The sequence below is a fragment of the Hemiscyllium ocellatum genome, chromosome 18 (genome assembly GCF_020745735.1).
Source record: "Hemiscyllium ocellatum isolate sHemOce1 chromosome 18, sHemOce1.pat.X.cur, whole genome shotgun sequence".
In the NCBI taxonomy this organism is placed as follows: Eukaryota; Metazoa; Chordata; class Chondrichthyes; order Orectolobiformes; family Hemiscylliidae; genus Hemiscyllium; species Hemiscyllium ocellatum.
This window is the reverse complement of record NC_083418.1, coordinates 47,732,664-47,755,762: the sequence shown is the minus strand read 5'-3', so window position 1 is coordinate 47,755,762 and position 23,099 is coordinate 47,732,664. Positions and strand designations below refer to the sequence as shown.

Below are 23,099 nucleotides of genomic sequence, written 5' to 3'. Positions count from 1 at the left end.
AAAAATTTTAATTACTCTCTCGACCAGTTTATTTGCATTGCAGGCTTGATGACGAGTGTCACACAGAGTAGCACTCTGACTGACTGCTGCAGATGCTGAGTCTCAAGTACTCTGAGTCAGATCTTTACTGTGGGTCTACTGGGACAAACAATAGCACCTGTTCCTCACAAGATATCAGGCCAGTAGTCCATTTATGTATCTTTAATGAAGCTCTGGGGCAGATGGCAAAAGAAGGAAGAAAAAAAATTGCATCGTACACCATTTACTGCTGCATAGACAAAGGAAAAAAGCGCTGTCTGTGCAACAATGTGCTATTTTTACGAGCAGCAAAGAGACAGTGTAGAAGTGTTCCAATGGCATCTGTTACTCTTCTATCTTTCAGAGGGTGTTGAAAGCATTTGTTCAAGCAATTAAAAATTTCTGGGCATGTCGCCGATTTCTTGCCTAAAACCAGTTACACAAAAATATATTTATGTATTATATTATATATATATATTATCAATATGAATATAAGTCTGGACATGTTTGGGGGAAAAATGTGAGGAAAAGAAGTTAATTCTCTTCCATGAGGGCAAGAAAGGGGGTGGAGGTAATGGTGGTGAAGTAGATCTGTTCAGTAATCTGCTCGCTGTAGAGTGCTTCTAGGCTTACCTCAGCTAAAAAGGAAAAGAATGAAACCAAGGAAAAACAGCAAGCAAAAGCTGGCTTATTTCATGCCCCAGTGATGTGGTGGTAATTGCACAAAACTCTCTTTTTATTGCGTACTGGTTTAATGGAGAAATTCATTCAGACAGAATTTGGTAAGGTGTTTAATTTTTGTGCGCCCTTTATTAACCTCAGTTCCCAAAGCTTTCCTGAGTAGAAACGGTTCACTGACAAGTTAAAGCCACAGAGTCCTTTCTAAACATTTTATTTTATTCTCCCCCATGACACCACCTCAGTCATATACCATCCCCCATACAACTCCTCCCCACCCTCGCATCAGTCCCCAGTATTCTTACCACCTCTACCAGAACTACCTGAGGCTTTTGCATTACAGTTTGTCTTGTTCATAACTAACTGCATGATCAATGATCATTGATGCTATACTGTGTGGAAATGTAATCAGATATGGAGGGAATTAAATGTGTTTCAATGCATTACATGGCAATTCCAATGATGGCATAAAGACACCATAGTAAAATAAAACAGAGCATCAAATTAGATTAGTACTTTCAATTAACTTTGAATTTTCACTTTATTTTTCAGTTCTGTTTGAAGATCAGTGTAACATCATACGATGAATTAGTTCTATAATATAACAATGTAGTGAATCACTTGATAGACTATTTTTAACAATAGATTATAGGGAAATTCCCAATCTAGTATATAATAAAAGAAGTCTTCTAATAACTTCAAATAAAGATAAATAGTCACTTGCTACCCAATTATGAATTATTGCTTAAAGGGAAATTCTACACTTCTTACTACTCTAACGAGTTGGTATTTGTTAATCAGTTCCAACATAAACACCTTCTGTTATGATGGGTTTGAACTGAAATCTGGGAGAAATATTTGCAGAGCTAAACCATTTCAAGCTCTAACTTTTTTGTATTTCCAAGTGTGATTAGCAGGCTCCTGAATTGGCCTGTTATTTTAAACTGAGGTCATTGGTAGTGAAAGTAAGGGGCAAGATGACAAAGAATGGTATTGTGAAATATGACATTTTTTTTAAAGGAAGGATCAAGAGATTCATTTATGCAGCTCAGGAATGTGGTGACAAATTATTCCTTTGCCAATATGGAACACTAGCTTTACTTTACATTGCAATATTCTAATTTATAAGCTTTTCCTTTTGTGAATGTCATCCTTTTTTTTACCTCATTTCATTTCAGAATACTTAAGTTATTGCATGCTACCTTGGCTTTGTAACAGCAGTTGGTAAAAGTCATGAATTTACTGATAAATCCAATTGTACAAGTTTCTGTTCTTGATTGTGCATCAGATTGATGGACAATAAAGAAGTCAGTTTGAAAGCAATCGAGGGAAAGTTGGAGATTTTATCTCCTTCGATCTCTTGCATGCAACTTTAAGGCCAGACAAAGACGAATATTGTCATGATTAGAGTGGTGCTGGAAAAGCACAACAGGTCAGACAACATCCGAGGAGCAAGAAAATCGATGTTTCAGGCAAAAGCCCTTCATCACAAAAGGACTGAAGCCCTGAAGAAGGGCTTTTGCCTGAAATGTCGATTTTCCTGTTTCTCGGATGCTGCCTGACCTGCTGTGCTTTGCCAGCATCACTCTAAACTTGATTCTAATCTCCAGCATCTGCAATATCCAACTCCACCAAAGACAAATATTGGCAAAGGATTGGGAGGTCACCATTGTGTCTTCTCAGCCCTGATTGTAACATGCTTAAAAATGTGTTGCTGGAAAAGCGCAGCAGATCAGGCAGCATCAAAGGAGAAGGAGAATTGACGTTTCGGGCATAAGTCCTTCTTCAGGAAGCAGTCTCACTTTCTCTTGATTGAAACATGAACAATTTATGGAGAATGAAAGAAAGTTCAAAACAAAACAAAATGATCATTTTCTACTTTGGTGCGATATGAGTGCAAATTCAACTCAATGTTTCAATAGTTGTTTGTGGGTTAAGTCTCTGGTCATTTTTGTCTTTATATTACTGAACATAAAATCTGCATTGCTTTGCAATGTAGCATTTTTTTTAAAAAGGTGAAATTCAAAGTTCCAGATATTTAAGAAGAATAATCAAGTCACATTTAATATACATAGCTAAAAATCACAAAAAAAAAGTTTGGAAATGGAGTCTTGAAAAAAATCCACTGGAATAATATAACTTTAGATAATTGAAAAATGCTTTCAAAAAATTGTAAAGCTGAATTTTCTAGTTATATTGATATCCTGTAGGTCATTTCTTAGTAAGTTGAGTGAGAGTAAAAGATTTTAAAAGGAACCTTAGTGTCTTTTTGCTGGAAACAAAAAGCTTAATTTTAAGAGCCATGGCCAAGAATCAGCTGCAAATGTGTTGCTGGTCAAAGCACAGCAGGTTAGGCAGCATCTCAGGAATAGAGAATTCGACGTTTCGAGCATAAGCCCTTCATCAGGAATAAGAGAGAGAGAGCCAAGCCGGCTGAGATAAAAGGTAGGGAGGAGGGACTAGGGGGAGGGGCGATGGAGGTGGGATAGGTGGAAGGAGGTCAAGGTGAGGGTGATAGGCCGGAGTGGGGTGGGGCGGAGAGGTCAGGAAGAGGATTGCAGGTTAGGAGGGCGGTGCTGAGTTGAGGGAACCGACTGAGACAAGGTGGGGGGAGGGGAAATGAGGAAGCTGGAGAAATCTGAGTTCATACCTTGTGGTTGGAGGGTTCCCAGGCGGAAGATGAGGCGCTCCTCCTCCAGCCGTCGTGTAGTTGTGTTCTGCCGGTGGAGGAGTCCAAGGACCTGCATGTCCTCGGTGGAGTGGGAGGGGGAGTTAAAGTGTTGAGCCACGGGGTGATTGGGTTGGTTGGTTCGGGCGGCCCAGAGGTGTTCTCTGAAGCGTTCCGCAAGTAAGCGGCCTGTCTCACCAATATAGAGGAGGCCACATCGGGTGCAGCGGATGCAATAGATGATGTGTGTGGAGGTACAGGTGAACTTGTGGCGGATATGGAAGGATCCCTTGGGGCCTTGGAGGGAAGTGAGTGTGGAGGTGTGGGCGCAAGTTTTACATTTCCTGCGGTTGCAGGGGAAGGTGCCGGGGGTGGAGGTTGGGTTGGTGGGGGGTGTGGATCTGACAAGGGAGTCACGAAGGGAGTGGTCCTTGCGGAACGCTGATAGGGGAGGGGAGGGAAATATATCCTTGGTGGTGGGGTCCGTTTGGAGGTGGCGGAAATGGTGGCGGATAATACGTTGTATGCGCAGGTTGGTGGGGTGGTAGGTGAGAACCAGTGGGGTTCTGTCTTGGTGGCGGTTGGAGGAGCGGGGCTCAAGGGCGGAGGAGCGGGAAGTGGAGGAGATGTGGTGGAGGGCATCGTCGATCACGTCTGGGGGGAATCTGCGGTCCTTGAAGAAGGAGGCCATCTGGGTTGTGCGGTGTTGGAATTGGTCCTCCTGGGAGCAGATGCGGCGGAGACGAAGGAATTGGGAATATGGGATGGCGTTTTTACAGGGGGCAGGGTGGGAGGAGGTGTAGTCCAGGTAGCTGTGGGAGTCAGTCGGTTTATAATAGATGTCTGTGTTGAGTCGGTCGCCCGAGATAGAAATGGAAAGGTCTAGGAAGGGGAGGGAGGAGTCTGAGACAGTCCAGGTGAATTTCAGGTCGGGATGGAAGGTGTTAGTAAAGTTGATGAACTGTTCAACCTCCTCGTGGGAGCACGAGGCAGCGCCGATACAGTCATCGATGTAGCGGAGGAAAAGGTGGGGGGTGGTGCCAGTGTAGTTGCGGAAGATGGACTGTTCCACATATCCTACGAAGAGGCATAGCGGAGGAAAAGGTGGGGGGTGGTGCCAGTGTAGTTGCGGAAGATGGACTGTTCCACATATCCTACGAAGAGGCATAGCACCTGGACTGTCTCAGACTCCTCCCTCCCCTTCCTAGACCTTTCCATTTCTATCTCGGGCGACCGACTCAACACAGACATCTATTATAAACCGACTGACTCCCACAGCTACCTGGACTACACCTCCTCCCACCCTGCCCCCTGTAAAAACGCCATCCCATATTCCCAATTCCTTCGTCTCCGCCGCATCTGCTCCCAGGAGGACCAATTCCAACACCGCACAACCCAGATGGCCTCCTTCTTCAAGGACCGCAGATTCCCCCCAGACGTGATCGACGATGCCCTCCACCGCATCTCCTCCACTTCCCGCTCCTCCGCCCTTGAGCCCCGCTCCTCCAACCGCCACCAAGACAGAACCCCACTGGTTCTCACCTACCACCCCACCAACCTGCGCATACAACGTATTATCCGCCGCCATTTCCGCCACCTCCAAACGGACCCCACCACCAAGGATATATTTCCCTCCCCTCCCCTATCAGCGTTCCGCAAGGACCACTCCCTTCGTGACTCCCTTGTCAGATCCACACCCCCCACCAACCCAACCTCCACCCCCGGCACCTTCCCCTGCGACCGCAGGAAATGTAAAACTTGCGCCCACACCTCCACACTCACTTCCCTCCAAGGCCCCAAGGGATCCTTCCATATCCGCCACAAGTTCACCTGTACCTCCACACACATCATCTATTGCATCCGCTGCACCCGATGTGGCCTCCTCTATATTGGTGAGACAGGCCGCTTACTTGCGGAACGCTTCAGAGAACACCTCTGGGCCGCCCGAACCAACCAACCCAATCACCCCGTGGCTCAACACTTTAACTCCCCCTCCCACTCCACCGAGGACATGCAGGTCCTTGGACTCCTCCACCGGCAGAACACAACTACACGACGGCTGGAGGAGGAGCGCCTCATCTTCCGCCTGGGAACCCTCCAACCACAAGGTATGAATTCAGATTTCTCCAGCTTCCTCATTTCCCCTCCCCCCACCTTGTCTCAGTCGGTTCCCTCAACTCAGCACCGCCCTCCTAACCTGCAATCCTCTTCCTGACCTCTCCGCCCCCACCCCACTCCGGCCTATCACCCTCACCTTGACCTCCTTCCACCTATCCCACCTCCATCGCCCCTCCCCCTAGTCCCTCCTCCCTACCTTTTATCTCAGCCGGCTTGGCTCTCTCTCTCTTATTCCTGATGAAGGGCTTATGCTCGAAACGTCGAATTCTCTATTCCTGAGATGCTGCCTAACCTGCTGTGCTTTGACCAGCAACACATTTGCAGCTGTGATCTCCAGCATCTGCAGACCTCATTTTTTACATGGCCAAGAATCAGCCAGGCCCGGTTTCCTGGGTCAACTTTAAATGCAAAAGTTCCAAGAACTATGTTTGCTAGATGTGGACGTAGTGCAACATCTCATACTGAAAGATGGAGTTTCTGATAATGTCATGCTTTGTTACCATTACATTAAATGTCTGCTTAACATCTTTGGAATGAAAGTTTAACCTATAATCTGAGGATGTGTTCACACCCCTTTGAAAAGTGATTTCTGGAATCAATATCCCTGCCCTTCCGGATGAATTCTGACAATGTTCAGAGCAAATAAAGGTCTCTGATTCTCCCCTTTAGAGTATTACTGTACATGGACTGTGGGTGGAATTGAATTATTCCCCTGGAATTGGGCAGGAATGTGTCAGGGCTGTGTAATCATGCAGTAAGATTAATTTCAGGGCAAGAAGGGAGAAAGATGTCTATTCTGTGTGAAAAATAACAGATGCTGTCAGACCTCTATTCTGATGAAGGGCTTTTGCCTGAAACGTCGATTTTCCTGCTCCTTGGATGCTGTCTGACCTGCTGTGCTTTTCCAGCACCACTCTAATCTAAACTCTGGTTTCCAGCATCTGCAGTCCTCATTTTGCAGCAGCTCGTGTCCAACTCTAAGTGAATGGGAACCATTCCAGGTGGGTAAGTTGCCAAGTAAACCCTGGGCTATGCCCTTTTGGGGAGCAGTTACCTCCTACTTGTGCAATATCTAGCTGACAGAGTGACCCTCCTGCAGTAAAGGCTGCCCATAGGTGAACCTGCTGGCCTCTTCCACACCCTTGCTAGGGCTTCCTTGAGTTGTCTTGATCCTACTATACCTACCTGCCCTACAGATTCCAGTGATAATCCAGGATGAACTGTAGTAGACAGCTGCCAGTACTACAACTGGGGCTATCATTACTAGAGAGCTGGTCTCAAATTGGCTAGCAGCTCTCAAAGGGCTGGAAGATCTCCCTGAACAGGAACGAGGCCCTGATAGCACCCATGTCCATGCTTGATTGATGCTAAGTAGGATCTTGAGGGCTCACAATGGTGGTGACAGGATTGCCCCTGGCTGTCCAGCCAATGGACCAGTTCAACACTGTGAGAATTAAATTCTAGCCTAAAGTCTCTATTCTCTTCTACAAATTTTAAAGTTTCACCATTTATAGTGCACTATATTTCTGTGTTAGAGCAGCACAATGGAATTCTAAAGAAGGGTTATACCCAAAACATTGACTTCTCCATCTCCTGATGCTGCCTGGCTTGATGTGTTCTTCCAGCCTCCTGCCTGTTCATTTATCCTTTACCATGCCCACTAGGAGCTATCCTGAAACCTAGAATTATTCTCATTTGGATTTTGGTGCATTTAGATTGTCAATGAACACATCAAAAAATAATGGACCCAAAATATTAGTGGTTCCCTTAATTATGGAGAAAGCAGTTTTTCTCTCTGTTGTGTTCAGAATTTAGAGACTGTTTAAGAGATCAGTCATGGATTAGCATTTTTGACAGCAATGATAAAAGCAGAATCTGATGGATTCAATTTAATGCCTGTTCATGAGAGGGAGTCAGGAGTGTTGCGTAGTTGGGTGACAGGGTGCATGATGGAGATGCCTCACCCTCCAATTTAGTCTGAGGTAGGAAGGGTGAATGCTGGCCATCCGACACAGAAATCATGCCTCATCCCACTGCCAATGAGCTCAGCAGTTTTGACGGAGGCCTCATTATCCATTGCTTACCCGTCATCTTCTAATGGTGCCCCTCATTCAAAGGCACTTTGTGCTTAATCAAGTATCCAGCATCAGGAAGGTGGGAGGACAGGGCTAGGCCAACAGTAAATCACCCAGCTGCCTTGCTATGAACCTGCCTTCTCCTCTCCTCTACTCTCCAGCTGTCAGTGATTAGCAGATCGTTTGGTTGGGGTGGGAGCTAGAAGATGGAAGGAGAGAGATATCACAACTGTCTGGCTATGATCTTGGAGGGTCACTCCCTCTAGGAGACAGCTAGCAACTGCACCTCTGACCTCACAGCCATTATAAGTAAGGGTTGGTCACTTGTAGAATCCATCAATTCCCCCCCAGCCCCAGTCTGCCACAACACTTCACCCTCAAACAGTCTCCTTAACTGTGAGCCACTATGCATTATGACTGAAAATCCCAGTCGGCATGGGAGTGAGACCTCAAATTATTAATTATTGTCTTCAATTGTTTGTCTACAGCATTCCTCATGCCCAAAATGTCAATTCTCCTGCTCTTCCTGCTGTCCTTTTCCAGCACCACACTCTCGACTGCTCACATAATTCTGCATAATTTTACAATCCCAGCCCAAAACTTAACATTAAGCATTAGTGCTATAAATAACATAGCATAATATTTCTATGTAGAGAAATATAAATATTAAATCCTGAGGGGACTTGACTGGATAGATAATGAAAGGATGTTTCCTCAGGGGTTGAGGGTCTTTGGAATTCCCTTTCTCAAAAAGTAGAGTATGTAGAATCTTTAAATATTTTTAAGGTAGAAGTAGATAGATTCTGGATTACCAAAGGTGTGAAAGATTATTGGGGATACCCAGAAATGTAGAGTTGATGTTAACATCAGATCAGCCATGATTCTTATTGAATGGTGGAGCTAGCTTGAAAGGCTGAGTGGCCTACTTTTGTTACTTGTTTGTATGTTCCCACCTCTACTAAACCATTTGTATTGATGTAACATATTAAAAAATTATAAAATGCTTCAGTGCAATACATAGGACTGTTATAAATCAAAATTTGACACTGAGCCACAGTTGGCAATATTAGCACAGATGGCCAAATGCTTGATCACAGAGGTAGGTTTTAAAGAGTGTCTTATAGTAGGAAAGTGAGGCATTGAAGTTTAGTGAAGAAACTCTAGACAAAAGACCCTAGGCGACTGTAGCACAGTCATAAAAGATGGAGCAATTACAATCAAATATGAGCAAGAGGTAGAGGAGCACAGGGGTCTCAGATAAGTGTATAAATAGAGCCCTTTTGACTGGGAGCCAATGTAGGTCAGCATGAATTATCTGTGGATAAGTAAGGATGCTGCCAACAGAATTTTAGATGAATTCAGATCAAGAAGCACGAGGAAGGTTTGTCTTTGTCCAAGTCACAAAGGATGTAATTTGTGACTTTGATAAGAACAATTTCTGTTTCTCTTTCTAACAGCAATTTCTGTTAGCTTCTCAAATCTATTTCCAATTCTTTCCCTTTATCCTGTATCTGTTTAAACTCTTCTTCACATACTTATCAAATTCCCTTTGAGAGCAGGTTATACTGTGTGCTTCAGTAACCATTTGTGTTAGAGCATTTCACGTTCTAACAAAGCTTTGTGTGAAAAACAATCTTCTGAGTTGTCCCTTGGTACTTCTGGTGCTAAAGCTAAAACTGAGCTCCGAATTGTTCCTGATTCCTGATTTACTGACCAGTAGAAACAACCTTTCATGGTTTACCCTCCCAAGACATTTAGTACTTTTCTAAACTTTTATTAAATTCTCCTATCTTCTGTTAAAGTGAAATGAAATGCAAATTGTGTGTGGTTCTTCACAACTCTAACCTTTCGTTATGACATAATTCCGGTTAATCTTTTCTGTTCTATTTCCGTAACATTAGTATTTCTTCCTTTAAGTAGATAACCACAATTGTACACAACCGTGACCTAAACAATTTATTTTACAGATTCAAATTCACTTCTATGTTTTAATATTTATATACAGTATATATGATATATATAATATATCTATATTTGAAACCAAGAATTGCCTTTGCCTCTTCTTTCTTTTGTTCTGTTTAAAAGATTTTTCAGTTCTCCCATTTATTTCTTGTTGTTCTTTCTCCAAAATGTACATTTCACTTATTTGATGGAAATTTTCAAAACTGCTGATATTCTTTTGAAAACCTCTACATGCATTACTCCAAACCCCCACGACACACAAATTTACTATTCTTCTAAATTTGTATCATTTGAAAAAGAGAATGACTTGCACTTATATGGTCACTAGATATTTCAAAGTACTTTGCAGCCATTGGGATACATTTTACTATGTTAAAATTCAGGAAACAAACTCAACAAGCATTGATATAATGCACCTAGTATTTATAAAGGTAGAAAACAAAATGTACATCCTTGAGGCACAATCCATATTCTGTCAATTTATTAACAATCTCATTCATCCATATCTCTGGCCTTTGCCCTATGCTGTGCTCTATCTAGAGTTTAGATGCCCTTTACTGGCCTATGTCCCCAATTCTCACAATTCTCTTATGTGACATCTAATCAAACAGTTTCTGAAAATCTGTATATACAGCATTACATTTGCTTTGTCTACACACTGTTTAATTTTACAATTAAATTAGCCAAGCATGACCTGCCCTTTAGAAATCTATCCCACCTGTCCCTGATGATTTCTGTAAGTGCTCTGAATGCATAAGTGTTCTGTATTTTTATAGAAGACAATGAGACAGACAGATTCTGTATCATATTTTGCTGATATCTTGACTCTGATTACAATTTGATTAGTATGCCATGTACGTATTCAATGCTGCAAATAGGATGAGATAATTTGGGCGGTTGGATTTGTTCCTAATTTGATGATGTAAGTTGTAATGGAAATATAAGTATAACTTAACGTTCCAAACCGTCGCTTGTGTAGCTAAACTGCGTCTGCAGTGCACCACATGGTAAGTTTACTGACAGTATTTTCTTTAAGTTTAGAGATGTGAATGGCCTGCCTGATCTGGTATGCTAGAAGAAAAAAAATACTTATTGTTTTTACCAGCAAAACCTCTTGTATTGAACATATAGTAGTTTATTGCATGTTGGCAGTTAGTTACGGTTACGTTGACAATGAAGTACAGTGAATTGGCAAATATGAAGAGAATCTTGATTTTTATTCTTACTTCCCTGTGACCATAAGCGATTCTGTCCACAATTCCATAATGACATCATCCTAGTGGGTGCTACTTTTGTTCCAGAACTCAATATTAATCCTGTTCAGATCTATAGATATCACCCCCAATGCTTTTTCTCCCCTTTATTAATATTACACATTTGTGTATATCATTACATTTATCTACTGGACAGCACACCACCCGTCCTGACTCTTTCTGCCCTATTGTGGACTGTTTTTCTCCTGGAATGAGAGAGAAACAGGTATTATGATAAATGAAAATGGGTGGTACAGCTACAACTGTTGGTGCAGATGGGAAAGTGTCCAGTGTGAGTGAGTAGACAGTGCAGGAGGTCTGCAGGCATTATGCTTTTTACTGATATTTCTTTGCAGAATGTGATACGGCAGTACCAGATAAATACTCAAGTTATAAATACAAGTTATACAACACTAGAATCTCATGTATATACAAATGTACATGCCTACTCCCTGCACAGAATCCAGAGATATTAAAATTCTGGTCCAAAGAAAACTTCTGCTCTCTAGGACCCCACCCTAAAGTCCCACACTTAAGAGTTGCTCCAAGGTTCTTTCTGACTGAGCGTCTGACTCAGGGTCCACAATTATGCAAATATTATTCCTAGGTTATCACTGTCTTCTGAGTCCCTGATTCAGAGCCATTCTTTTTGCAAGCATGCATTTTTTATAAATTGGTTATAGGTTAGGTTCTCTTGTCTTGTTGTAGCTGTAGCTCTGAACAACTCCTCTTTCCAATCCTCCCACTTCCTCCAAACCAAAGGAGTAGCCATGGGTACCCGCATGGGCCCCAGCTATGCCTGCCTCTTTGTAGAATATGTGGAACAGTCCATCTTCCGCAGTTACACTGGCACCACCCCCCACCTTTTCTTCCGCTACATCGATGACTGTATTGGCGTTGCCTCGTGCTCCCACGAGAAGATTGAACAGTTCATCCACTTAACCAACACCTTCCACCCTGACCTCAAATTTACCTGGACCATCTCAGACTCCTCCCTCCCCTTCTCAGACCTCTCCATTTCTATCTCGGGCAACCGAATCAACACAGACATTTACTATAAACCGACCGACTCCCACAGCTACTGAGACTACACCTCCTCCCACCCTGCCCCCTGTAAAAGCGCCATCCCATATTCCCAATTCCTTCATCTCCACCGCATCTGCTCCCAGGAGGACCAGTTCAAATACCGAACAACCTAGATGGCCTCCTTCTTCAAAGACCGCAATGTCCCCCCGGACGTGATCGACGATGCTCTCCACCGCATCTCCTCCACTTCCTGTTCCTCCATCCTTGAGCCCCGCCCCTCCATTCGCCACCAGGACAGAACCCCACTGGTCCTCACCTACCACCCCATCGACCTCCATGTACATCGTATCATCCATTGTCATTTCCGCCACCTCCAAATGGACCCCACCACCAGGGATATATTTCCCTCCCCTCCCCATCAACATTCCGAAACGATCACTCTCTCCGTGACTCCCTCGTCAGGTCCACAACCCACACCAACCCAACCTCCATTCCCGGCACCTTCCCCTGAAACCGCAAGAAATGCAAAACTTGCGCCCACACCTCCCCCCCTCACTTCCCTCCAAGGCCCCAAGGGATCCTTCCATATCCACCACAAATTCACCTGCACCTCCACACACATAATTTACTGCATCCGCTGCACCCAATGTGGCCTCCTCTATATTGGGGGGACAGGCCGCCTACTTGTGGAACATTTCAGAGAACACCTCTGGGACACCCGGACCAACAACCCAACCACACTTCAACTCCTCCTCCCACTCCACAAAGGACATGCAGGTCCTTGGACTCCTCCATCGCCAGATCATAGCAACATGACGGCTGGAGGAAGATCGCCTCATCTTCTGCCTAGGAATCCTCCAACCACAAGGGATGAACTCAGATTTCTCCAGTTTCCTCATTTTCCCTCCTCCCACCTTGTCTCAGTCCCAACCCTCAAACTCAGCACTACCTTCCTAACCTGCAATCTTCTTCCTGACCTCTCCACCCACACCCCCACTCTGGCCTATCACCCTTACCTTAACCTCCTTCCGTCTATCGCATTTCCAATGCCCCTCCCCCAGGTCCCTCCTCCCTACGTTTTATCTTAGCCTGCTTGGCACACTTTGCTCATTCTTGAAGATGGGCTCATGCCTGAAACATCGATTCTCCTGCTCCTTGGATGCTGCCTGACCTGCTGTGCTTTTCCAGCAACACATTTTCAGCTCTGATCTCCAGCATCTGCAGTCCTCACTTTCTCCTTGTTATAGATGTTAATTTGCTTTCTGGTTTCTCTCTGCATGGCAGTTCCTCATGTTGGTCTAATTCCTTCAAATTTTTGCTACCCCTACTGCATACTGGTTAATTTGTTCAAACTAGAGCTATATTTTCATATAAGTGCCCACATAGGGTTAGTGAAGTCCAGGATTGTGTTGGGTGTCAGTGAATGGGGAAAGTGTTGCAGGCAGTTGTGAGAGTAGCAGAGCATGAACCTTGATGAGAGATGTGTTCAGTAGTATTCAGAAAAAGTGAGAGGTATCAGTGGACTTCACCCTGCACAGCGGAGAAGGACCTTGACTTTTTTTCTCCAGTGCTAGGTGTTTCTCCAGACACTGGATTAGTGGTGCTGGAAGAGCACAGCAGTTCAGGCAGCATCCAAGGAGCAGCAAAATTGACGTTTTGGGCAAAAGCCCTTCATCAGGAATAAAGGCAGTGAGCCTGAAGCGTGGAGACGAGGGTGGGGGTGGGGAGAAAGTAGCATAGAGTACAATAGGTGAGTGGGGTAGGGGAAGGTGGCGTGGATAGATGGAAAAGAAGATAGGCAGGTAGGACAAGTCCGGACAAGTCATGGGACAGTGCTGAGCTGGAAGTTTGGAACTAGGGTGAGGTGGGGGAAGGGGAAATGAGGAAACTGGTGAAGTCCACATTGATGCCCTGGGGTTGAAGTGTTCTGAGGTGGAAGGTGAGGGTTCTTCCTCCAGGCATCTGGTGGTGAGGGAGCAGCGGTGAAGGAGGCCCAGGACCTGCATGTCCTTAGCAGAGTGAGAGGGTGAGTTGAAATGTTGGGCCACAGGGCAGTGTGATTGATTGGTGCAGGTGTCCTGGAGATGTTCCCTAAAGGGCTCTGCTAGGAGGCGCCCAGTCTCCCCAATGTAGAGGAGACCGCATTGGGAGCAACATTTACAATAAATGATATTAGTGGATGTGCAGGTAAAACTTTGATGGATGTGGAAGGCTCTTTTAGGGCCTTGGAAAGAGGTGAGGGAGGAGTTGTGGGCGCAGGTTTTTTCAGTTCCTGTGGTGGCAGGGGAATGTGCCAGGATTGGAGGGTGGGTTGTAGGGGGATGTGGACGTGACCAGGTAGTCGTAGATGGAACAATCTTTGCGGAATGCGCAAAGGGGTGGGGAGGGAAATATATCCCTGGTGGAGGGGTCTTTTTGAAGGTGGCGGAAATGTCGACAGATGATTTGGTTTATGCGACGGTTTTTAGAGTGGAAGGTGAGCACCAGGGGCGTTCTGTCCTTGTTACTGTTGGAGGAGTGGGGTCTGAGGGCAGAGGTGCGGGATGTGGACGAGATGTGTTGGAGGGCATCTTTAACCACGTGGGAAGGGAAATTGCGGTCTCTAAAGAAGGAGGCTATCTGGTGTGTTCTGTGGTGGCACTGGTCCTCCTGGGAGCAGATACAGCGGAGGTGGAGGAATTGGGAATACGGGATGGCACTTTTTCAAGAGATAGGGTGGGAAGAGGTGTAATCCAAGTAGCTGTGAGAGTTGGTGGGTTTGTAAAAAATGTCAGTGTCAAGTTGGTCGTCATTAATGGAGATGGAGAGGTCCAGGGAGGGGAGGGAGGTGTCAGAGATGGTCCAGGTATATTTAAGGTCAGGGTGGAATGTGTTGGTGAAGTTGATGAATTGCTCAACCTCCTCACGGGAGCATGAGGTGGCACCAATGCAGTCATCAGTGTAGCACAGGAAGAGGTGAGGAGTGGTGCCAGTGTAATTACGGAAGATCAACTGTTCTATGTAGCCAACAAAGCGACAGACATAGCTGGGGCCCATATGTGTGCCCATGGCTACCCCTTTGGTCTGGAGGAAGTGGGAGGATTCAAAGGAGAAATTGTTAAGGGTGAGGACCAGTTCGACCACATGAATGAGAGTGTCGGTGGAAGGGTACTGTTGGGGACATCTGGAGAGGAAAAAACGGAGGGCTTGGAGGCCCTGGTCATGGCAGATGGAAGTGTACAGGGATTGGATATTCATGGTGAAGATGAGGGCCGGGGAAACGGAAGTCTTGGAGGAGGTGGAGGGCGTGGGTGGTGTGAGGCTCCTTTGACTAATGTGGCAACCTCAAATCAGACTGGAATACTCTGGCATTGTGGCTTCCATTCCTGGTCCTGTGGAAATAGGAAGTCTCACCTCTACACCACCCCATTCAACAAGACCACCAAGCACCTATCCACATAGCAAAGGACTGACTTCCCCAACTCCCAGGCCCTGGACAAATGTCAGGAACTGCACAGGATACTTCCAGACTGACAATGCTTGTCTGGAGGCACAACAGGCTTTGAAACATGGTGTGGGTGCAAGGGATGCCACTCGGTTCCAGGATATTTGCTGAGTGGTGAGTTACTGTGCAAATGCATGTAGCAAGATGGGATGGAATTTGGACATGACAGACACCATTGAACGATTTAATGGGGTGTGTTTTTAAGGTAGGGTGAAAGAAGTGGCTATACCTTGTAGGGACAAGCCTTCCAATTAAAAAAATTAACTCATCTGAAAAATGTAATATTTAATATTTTGAAGAGAATCTGGGTGTTCGATCTCATTCATCCAAGATCCTAATCTATTTTGCTGCAAGTCCAATTGGCATCATCATTATGGGTTGTTGCTATGATAATCCTCAGTATTTCAGACCCATATACGACACAACCTTTCATTTTATTTCTGTTTCAATTCACTTCAAAGTCTTGGAAGTCCATGAATGCTTCTTGAAGGTTTTACTTCTCACCTTCATTACTTTGCTGCACATGAAGATTTCTTTCTTTTTGAGGTAAAATTGTGCATCATGGAGTACCATGACCATTGAATTTGTAGCTAGTAGTTTTTATATAGCACGCCACATCAATCCAGGTATCTGGCGTGTGCTTCAATTTACTCATGTTGCCCATTCTTCCACCAGAGTCATCACTGTATTGATTATTTCTCTGCTTTGCTGCTTTTCTGGGAAATTGTAAAGGAACCATCACAACAGGCAATGGATAACGGTTTTAATCCTCGAAAGGAATTACAAAGACTTGCCTTTTGACACCAGAACAATGACATTGTATAAGGACAAGAATACAGAACACTGGAATTTCCCCTGTCAACTGTTACATGACATGACATCACTGATATTCCGTTTACTTCAAGTCAATGAAACAGCATGTTATGAGGAGTATGTAACAGGTGGCTGATGTGATACTGCCTATTTTGCATCTTGATCATGTCTACTTTCATCCAGAGAGTGATAGCCTAACAATGAAACCTCTTATAATGAAGCATGCCACATTCGCTGACATTGTTGTGTTGTGGCAGTTTCAAATAAGCTACAAAGGGGAATCGTTTCTTGTTAAACATTGTATGAGGCATTAGGCTAGGGTGCATACTTGGCCACACATGAGTGTAAATAAGGACTCTTAGGATTTGGGGTAATTCACCAGTCTTTAAAATGACAGAAAATGGGATATATGACACCACCATATAATAACTGTATCACTTTCTGGTATCAAAACAAAAGACAATGCTGTCTTCATTTAGCTTCTCGAAATTTGAGGGAGACACTGAAGTGTGTTCAGATGTAAGTATGTAAATAGGACCTATTTTCCACAGCCAACTGCCCGATGTAATATTACAAACTCTTTTAAAATTAGACTGCTAATAAGAGTTATGAGTATCTGTAAACTCCTTTTGTTTGTATGGATCTTGATTACATCAAAGGAAATGGTTTGGAGGAGTGACAGAGTGTAGTGGGATGCAAAAGTTGGACTATTATGTGCAAAGTCCGTGCTGAAGTATCCCAGGTTAATGATGATAATTGCCTTTCATTTTTATTCGTGTTTACTCTCACTTTTCAGTTTGTAACTTCAGCCACTTCACAGATAATGTTAAGTTTAAGGAAAAATATCCAAAACGCCAGCAGGAACTGGCAGCAATAAGCATAAAGATGATAAGAATCTTTTGGATTCTTGCAACAATTTGATCCTCAGAAGAGAAAGCACATTTAATTAATAGATGCTTACAATTGCACTAGACATTTAAAACAGAAAGAGTTTTTCCCTTTTCTAGGGTTAAAGACTGATATTAAAGTGCCGCTTTAGTGAAGCTACTGCATGACGCAGATGATTAAAACCATTGCTGATACTGCTGCTCCCCATTTAGGCACACACTGGTTCAAGTTCTAGAGTGGATCAGTACTTGAGTGGTATACCTGAATCAATATTATGCAATGAATAGCACCATTCTTGACATTGATATAATGCAGTTGGTACTTGGAATAACAGTAATTTAGCTTTGGTTGGGCTGTCATTCCTTATTGATCTTGTTTTAAATATCATCATACATGTAGTCAACTAAATTCTATCCTTGATATAAGAGTACTAATTGAAAGTCTAGTTCAAGATTAAATTGGGTGGTATGTAGCAAAAATGCAAAGACTTTGCTTGTGATACTGTCTTTGCTACTCATCCGTATTTGTGTTGGTTTAGCTGCCCCTGTTAACACTACATTTCAAAGCAAGGCTGTATTCCATTATGGACAATATTCCTATAATACAGACAACCCCAAATTGTTAGAACACTTCTCAGTTTGTGGTGAGTTTTAGGAAAGAAGACTATAAGAAAAGATGCCAGAACACCAGATGCTATACAGGACACTTCAGTGAATTAACTCCTAGATCCTCTCTCACCACCCACAGTGTTTGGCTTCTTCAGATAATTACTCTTGGCAAAGAGATGTAGAAGATATGTCACAGCCAGAACTCGGATAGATATGATAAACATCACCAGATAAATAATGAGTGGGGTTGTGGTCAGGCTTGCTGGTGGAGATCTTTATCCTGTCTTTGTGATGGCCCTGATATCTTCTGTTTATAACATCTGTGGTATGTATTTAACTAATAATAATAAATTCTAATAAGTATTTTTACAGTCCAAAAAAAAGTTGAGGCTGCTTTCAAATCTTGCTTTGTTATACCTCTGGCAAGACAACTTTTATTGCCTTCAGACTCTACAAAGGAGGAGGAATGGCAAGTAACTAAGAAGGAAAAGGAAGAGGAGCCTGCAGGCTGGCCATGTCTATGGAAGCATCACCTTCATGCCAATCTCATTATTTCACTGACATGCATGTTCATGAAGGCTCATTGAACTCTGAAAAATGTTCCAGTACAGGACCTAAGTATGAATTTTCCAAAGGTTGGAACATGTTGTGTTGTCTATGGTTGTATTGTAAATCTGAATGCTATCTACTGAGGCTTGCAGACAGCATATTAGGCAGACCAGTGACAATCTTGTTACTGGTCCATTTAAATGACAATTACTGGAAAGACATTCGTATTGCATATTGACAATGATCTGATAACTTTAATAAATTTAAATGTATGTGCACAATCTGTGATATGTATTTGAGGCAGCAAATTGTACACCAACAAAAATCTATGTGGGGATTAATTATTTATTTATGCATTATATTGTACATTAGTGACATATAGCATTGTATTTAAAGCACATATGTGTGTGCGCAACTGTAAAGAACGCAATATTGGCCATGTTCATTTATTTAACAGCCACATGAAATAAGTTTGGATAAATGGAGGTTTTACCTTGGAATTAGATTTGACTTATTCCTGAACTTGTGACATATCTATTAGTCATTCTCACAATCTCTTATTATTCTGGACATTACAACTTAGATTGTGCTAAATTGGATGTGCTGTTAAAGCCTAGTGAAGATCTGAAGCTAAGTAAACTAACAATCAACGAAACACATCAGATCCCAAAAACAGATGTGGGGAGCTAGGAAGAAAAGCAGAGGAGCCACATGTTGTTGCCACATGTAATACTGAACTATATAGGCTAGGAAGGACCAAAGTTCATTATTCAGTTATGCTGAGCTAATTTTTCACACCCAAAAATGCAGTGTAAGGTTTAATCCGAGGCTAATGGATGGAGGTGGGGGAGGGGAAGAAGCAATCTGGGATGCTTTTCCTGATTGCTATTCTTGTTGGGAATGATAGAAATCGGGCTTGACTGTGAAACTTTCCATGACTGAATATCCTTTTGATGACTCTTCATCGTTTATCACCACCCACGAAAGAGAATGGTACTTGAGGAAGATACAGGGAGCAGTTGATGCCCATGGAGCCATACTCCAGCATGAAACAATATCTCACCAATACAAGGGAGAAAAAGACCCATCAACTTGAATATATTTGTGACCTGTGGTAGCCATTTGATTGACTGTGTCTTTATCATGGCTTGACATGTTGCGATCCATTTGTCTGTTTCTCACTACACTTGTACCAGTAGAAATCAGTCCGTCAAACTGTGAATGGTTTTTAAAACTCACCAGGAAAAGACATGCTGCATAAATGCACAATCCCCAGTGAACATGCAGTGTGCTAACAGGGAGCTAGGATTTTAATAGTTTATGAAACGCTGTCTATTCTGTGTTTGCACAGAGGTGCTCTGACGAATGAAAGTATGGGAAATTTTACCTCGAAATAGAAGGCAAAATGCTTTCAACAAGAATCCTCGATTTCTGACACAGAAGGGAAAACAATGTAGCCTGAGGGCCTTTGATGTGATGATGTGAAATTGGTAGAGATTAATAGGTTAAGGGAGACCATTGTGGGAGTGTGTGTACACACGTACACTATCAGTACTATATAATCCTTGTCAAAATGCATTTGTTCTGTGTGTGATCAGAGCTCTTGTTGTCTTTAGCAGGTTCAGGGTCACATGCCTCCACTCATGATCCCAATTTTTCCACACGACCAACGGACATTGGCAGCGGCTGCTGCAGCTCAGCAGGGATTCCTCTTCCCCCCAGGGATAACATACAAACCAGGTAGGCTTTTTAACCACAAATTCCTTAACCGCACTGAAAGAAAAGCAGTTTATTGAGTACTTACTTATAAAATTGCGTAAAATGTTGGTGGCTTATCTTGCATAGAAAATTGTTTTAAGATAGATCTTCAACACAGTGCACTTTTTTTACATGTTTTATTTTCCCATCTTATTCCTTGTCTCTCCTTTCATAAAGAAGGCACATCATCCAGTTATACTGTTCTGGTGACATTTCTTTATCTGTGACCTTATGCCATCAGTGATGTCAAATGATATGAATGACTGAACTATCAGTCAAATTTCTAATGAACCCCTTTCTCATTAAACTTGGTTGCTTGGTCCTTTTAGGGGTCTGCTGGGATTGCAGAGCAAGATCTTTGAATTAAAGCTGTCACCAGGACATGTCCAGTCTTGACTCATGTTTCAAATTTCCAAAGGGTCCATTTGGGTCAGAATGTGGCCCAAAAGTGGCACCCTACTTCAATTGGCATGTGAACAAAGGGGGAAAATTCTCAGGCTGGGGCTTTCCTTGACAACCCTGTACACCTGTGAAAATGCCGAGTAGCCAGTATGTTGAGAGTTGCATGGGGTACTGGCCTTACAGTCAGTTTTAGTTGGGAAAAAGCTTGTTTCTTTAACTTGACTTGCATTAAAAGAACTTCTGCACTTCCATGCTTATATTCTTCAACATATAAGTCTCTAGGACTGGATGTGGTGCATTCCAGGATGCTTAGAAATGTAGGGGGAAGATTGTGGAGGTAATAGCTTTAATCTTCCAATCCTCCTCAATTAGAGTGTGGTGACAGAATATAGGATGATTGGAAAGCTTATGGATACAAAGGATATAACTATAAACCCAACAACTACAGGCAAAACTGTCTGAATGGTAGGAAAAAGTTTAGGTATTAATAGTCTAAGACAAAATTCCCAATCACTTTAACAAGTGTGGATTAATTAGGGAAAACCAGCATGGATTTGTTAAAGGCAAACTGTGATTAACTGGATTGCATGTTTTTGATGAGATAACAGAGCTGGTGATGACAGTAATACTGTTGTATATGGACATGTAAAAGATGTTTGATAAATTGCCAACAACATTGAAGTCTGGGGTTGAGTGACAGAAATCACAGAGTGCTGCTTAGTGGTTGTTTCTCAAACTGAAGGAAGCATGGCATGTACCTCCATAAGCATTCATCCAAGACCTATCTGTTTTCCTTGATATAGATTGATAACCTAGATTTGGGTGTGCAATGCACAAATTCAGAAATTGCAGATTAGACTAAAAGTAGAAGTTTTATAAACTGTGAGGTGAATATTGATAAACTTCAAAAGAGCATAGGCAGGCTGGTGGAATGGTGGACACATAACAGGTGAATTTTTAAATAGAAAACTGTAAATTGTACATTTCAGTTGGAAGATCAAGGTGAGACTATGAGAAATGAGAGAGATAATTCTAAAGGAAATGGAGAAAGAGTCAGGAGAAAGTAAATGTGTACAAATCATTGAAAGTGGGAGGACAGACTGAGAACCTGGATAAAAGACCACATGGGATTTTGAGTTTTCTAAATACAGGCATAGAGTGCAAAAGCAAACAATAGATGGTAAACCTTTATCATATTGTAGTTTAGGCAAAACTGGAGTATTATGTTCAATTCTAGGCACTGCATTTAGACCCTGTGAACCACCAGTCAGTTCTGTTTGCCAGTGCAAAAATACCCTCCATAATTTATGGGAATTTATTAAAACTATAAATATTTAGCTACTCTTTTCACTACTATATGTAGTAAATTTATGCACATTCCTTTTTAAAATTAAATATCATAAGTAAATTATGAATTCATGCCAGTACAAAAGTATAGAGATTTTCATATTATGAATATTAACACTACATTACAAAATGTTTATTTGAAATATTCTAATGCTTGTTATAAAATTATCACAAATATTTTTTGGGAAACTAATACTTGGTTCAATATTAATCAAACAAAATGAACAGTAACACAAATGTTATTTATATAGCTATATTTCTCTTGCTCGTGCTAGGCTTCACATGCGGAAGCTAGCTCAGTTGTGTGGCATTATATGTGTGACGGAAATGTTTCTGGCTTTTTGTTAATGCAGCCTCAGTTGTGTCAATGTGTGTGCATAATAGGCATTTTGACCAGCCTGGAGGACCTTTGCAGGTCTACTGTGGTCCAGAGGCTACAGTTTGAGAATGGCTAATCTATAAGACCACAGTTAGAATAGTGTGTCTAGTTTTGAAATCAACTTTCGAGATGAAAGGGTGGAACAATCATAGTGGAGTAGCCCAGATTTACTGGAATGCGGCTGATATGAGATCATTCAAATAATACTTGTGAAATTAAATAGAGGAGATTGTGCAATTATTTGATAGGGTTGTTTGAAATTATAAAGGATGGAACAGAATGTTTGGAGACTAATGTTTCCAATGTTTGAGATCCAGAACAGAGGACAGAGATTGTCAGAAATTGAAAAATAAAAGCCGATAAAAAATATTGCAATTGTGGAATGTGCCACTAGTGGTGACAGTATTTGGGACAAGGATGATGTCAATATTAAATAATCAGTTAGAAACGTGATTGAAGGATAAGAGAATAAAGGATATTAGACCATAAGACCATAAGACATAGGAGTGAAAGTAAGGTCATTCGGGCCATCGAGTCCACTCCGCCATTCAATCATGGCTGATGGGCATTTCAACTCCATTTACCAGCATTCTCCCCGTAGCCCTTAATTCCTCAAGACAACAAAAATCTATCAATCTCTGCCTTGAAGACATTTAGCGTCTCGGCCTCCATTGCACCATGTGGCAATGAATTCCATGTGTTGTCTAGGGTTGCTATTCATGAAGACTTGGTGCAGATATACTGAAGGTAGACAAGCAGGAGGCTGGAAGAACACAGTAGGCCAGGCAGCATCAGGTGGTGGAGAAATCAACATTTCGGGTGTAACCGAAATTTCAGGACTGGGGTTGGGTGTAAGGGGAGCTGCAAATAAAGGGAGTGCTGAAGGCAGGGTGGTGAAGTGGGGATAGGTGAAGACAGGTAGAGGGTATGACGTGGTTGGTCAATGAGAGGAATGAATCTGGTAGATGGCTGGGAGGAGTAGAAAGGAAGCAAGTTTTGCCTATGGTCATATCTGGACAAAGCATGGCATTAAACTGAAAATTAAAATGAAACTCTGTTGCTATTGTCTTTAA

At 42.7% G+C, this 23,099-nt stretch overlaps 1 protein-coding gene across 2 annotated transcripts in view; it reads left to right on the top strand.

The window, feature by feature from the left end:
* sox6 (SRY-box transcription factor 6) overlaps positions 1-23,099 on the top strand; it is a 389,285-nt gene that overhangs the window by 248,975 nt on the left and 117,211 nt on the right. The window contains exon 7 of one of the 2 annotated variants that reach the window (XM_060838517.1): positions 19,760-19,880. In XM_060838517.1, coding sequence (XP_060694500.1) covers positions 19,760-19,880 — 121 coding nt within the window. Of the gene's footprint in view, positions 1-19,756; positions 19,881-23,099 lie in introns of both variants that reach the window. The other variant, XM_060838516.1, reaches the window with a different exon arrangement.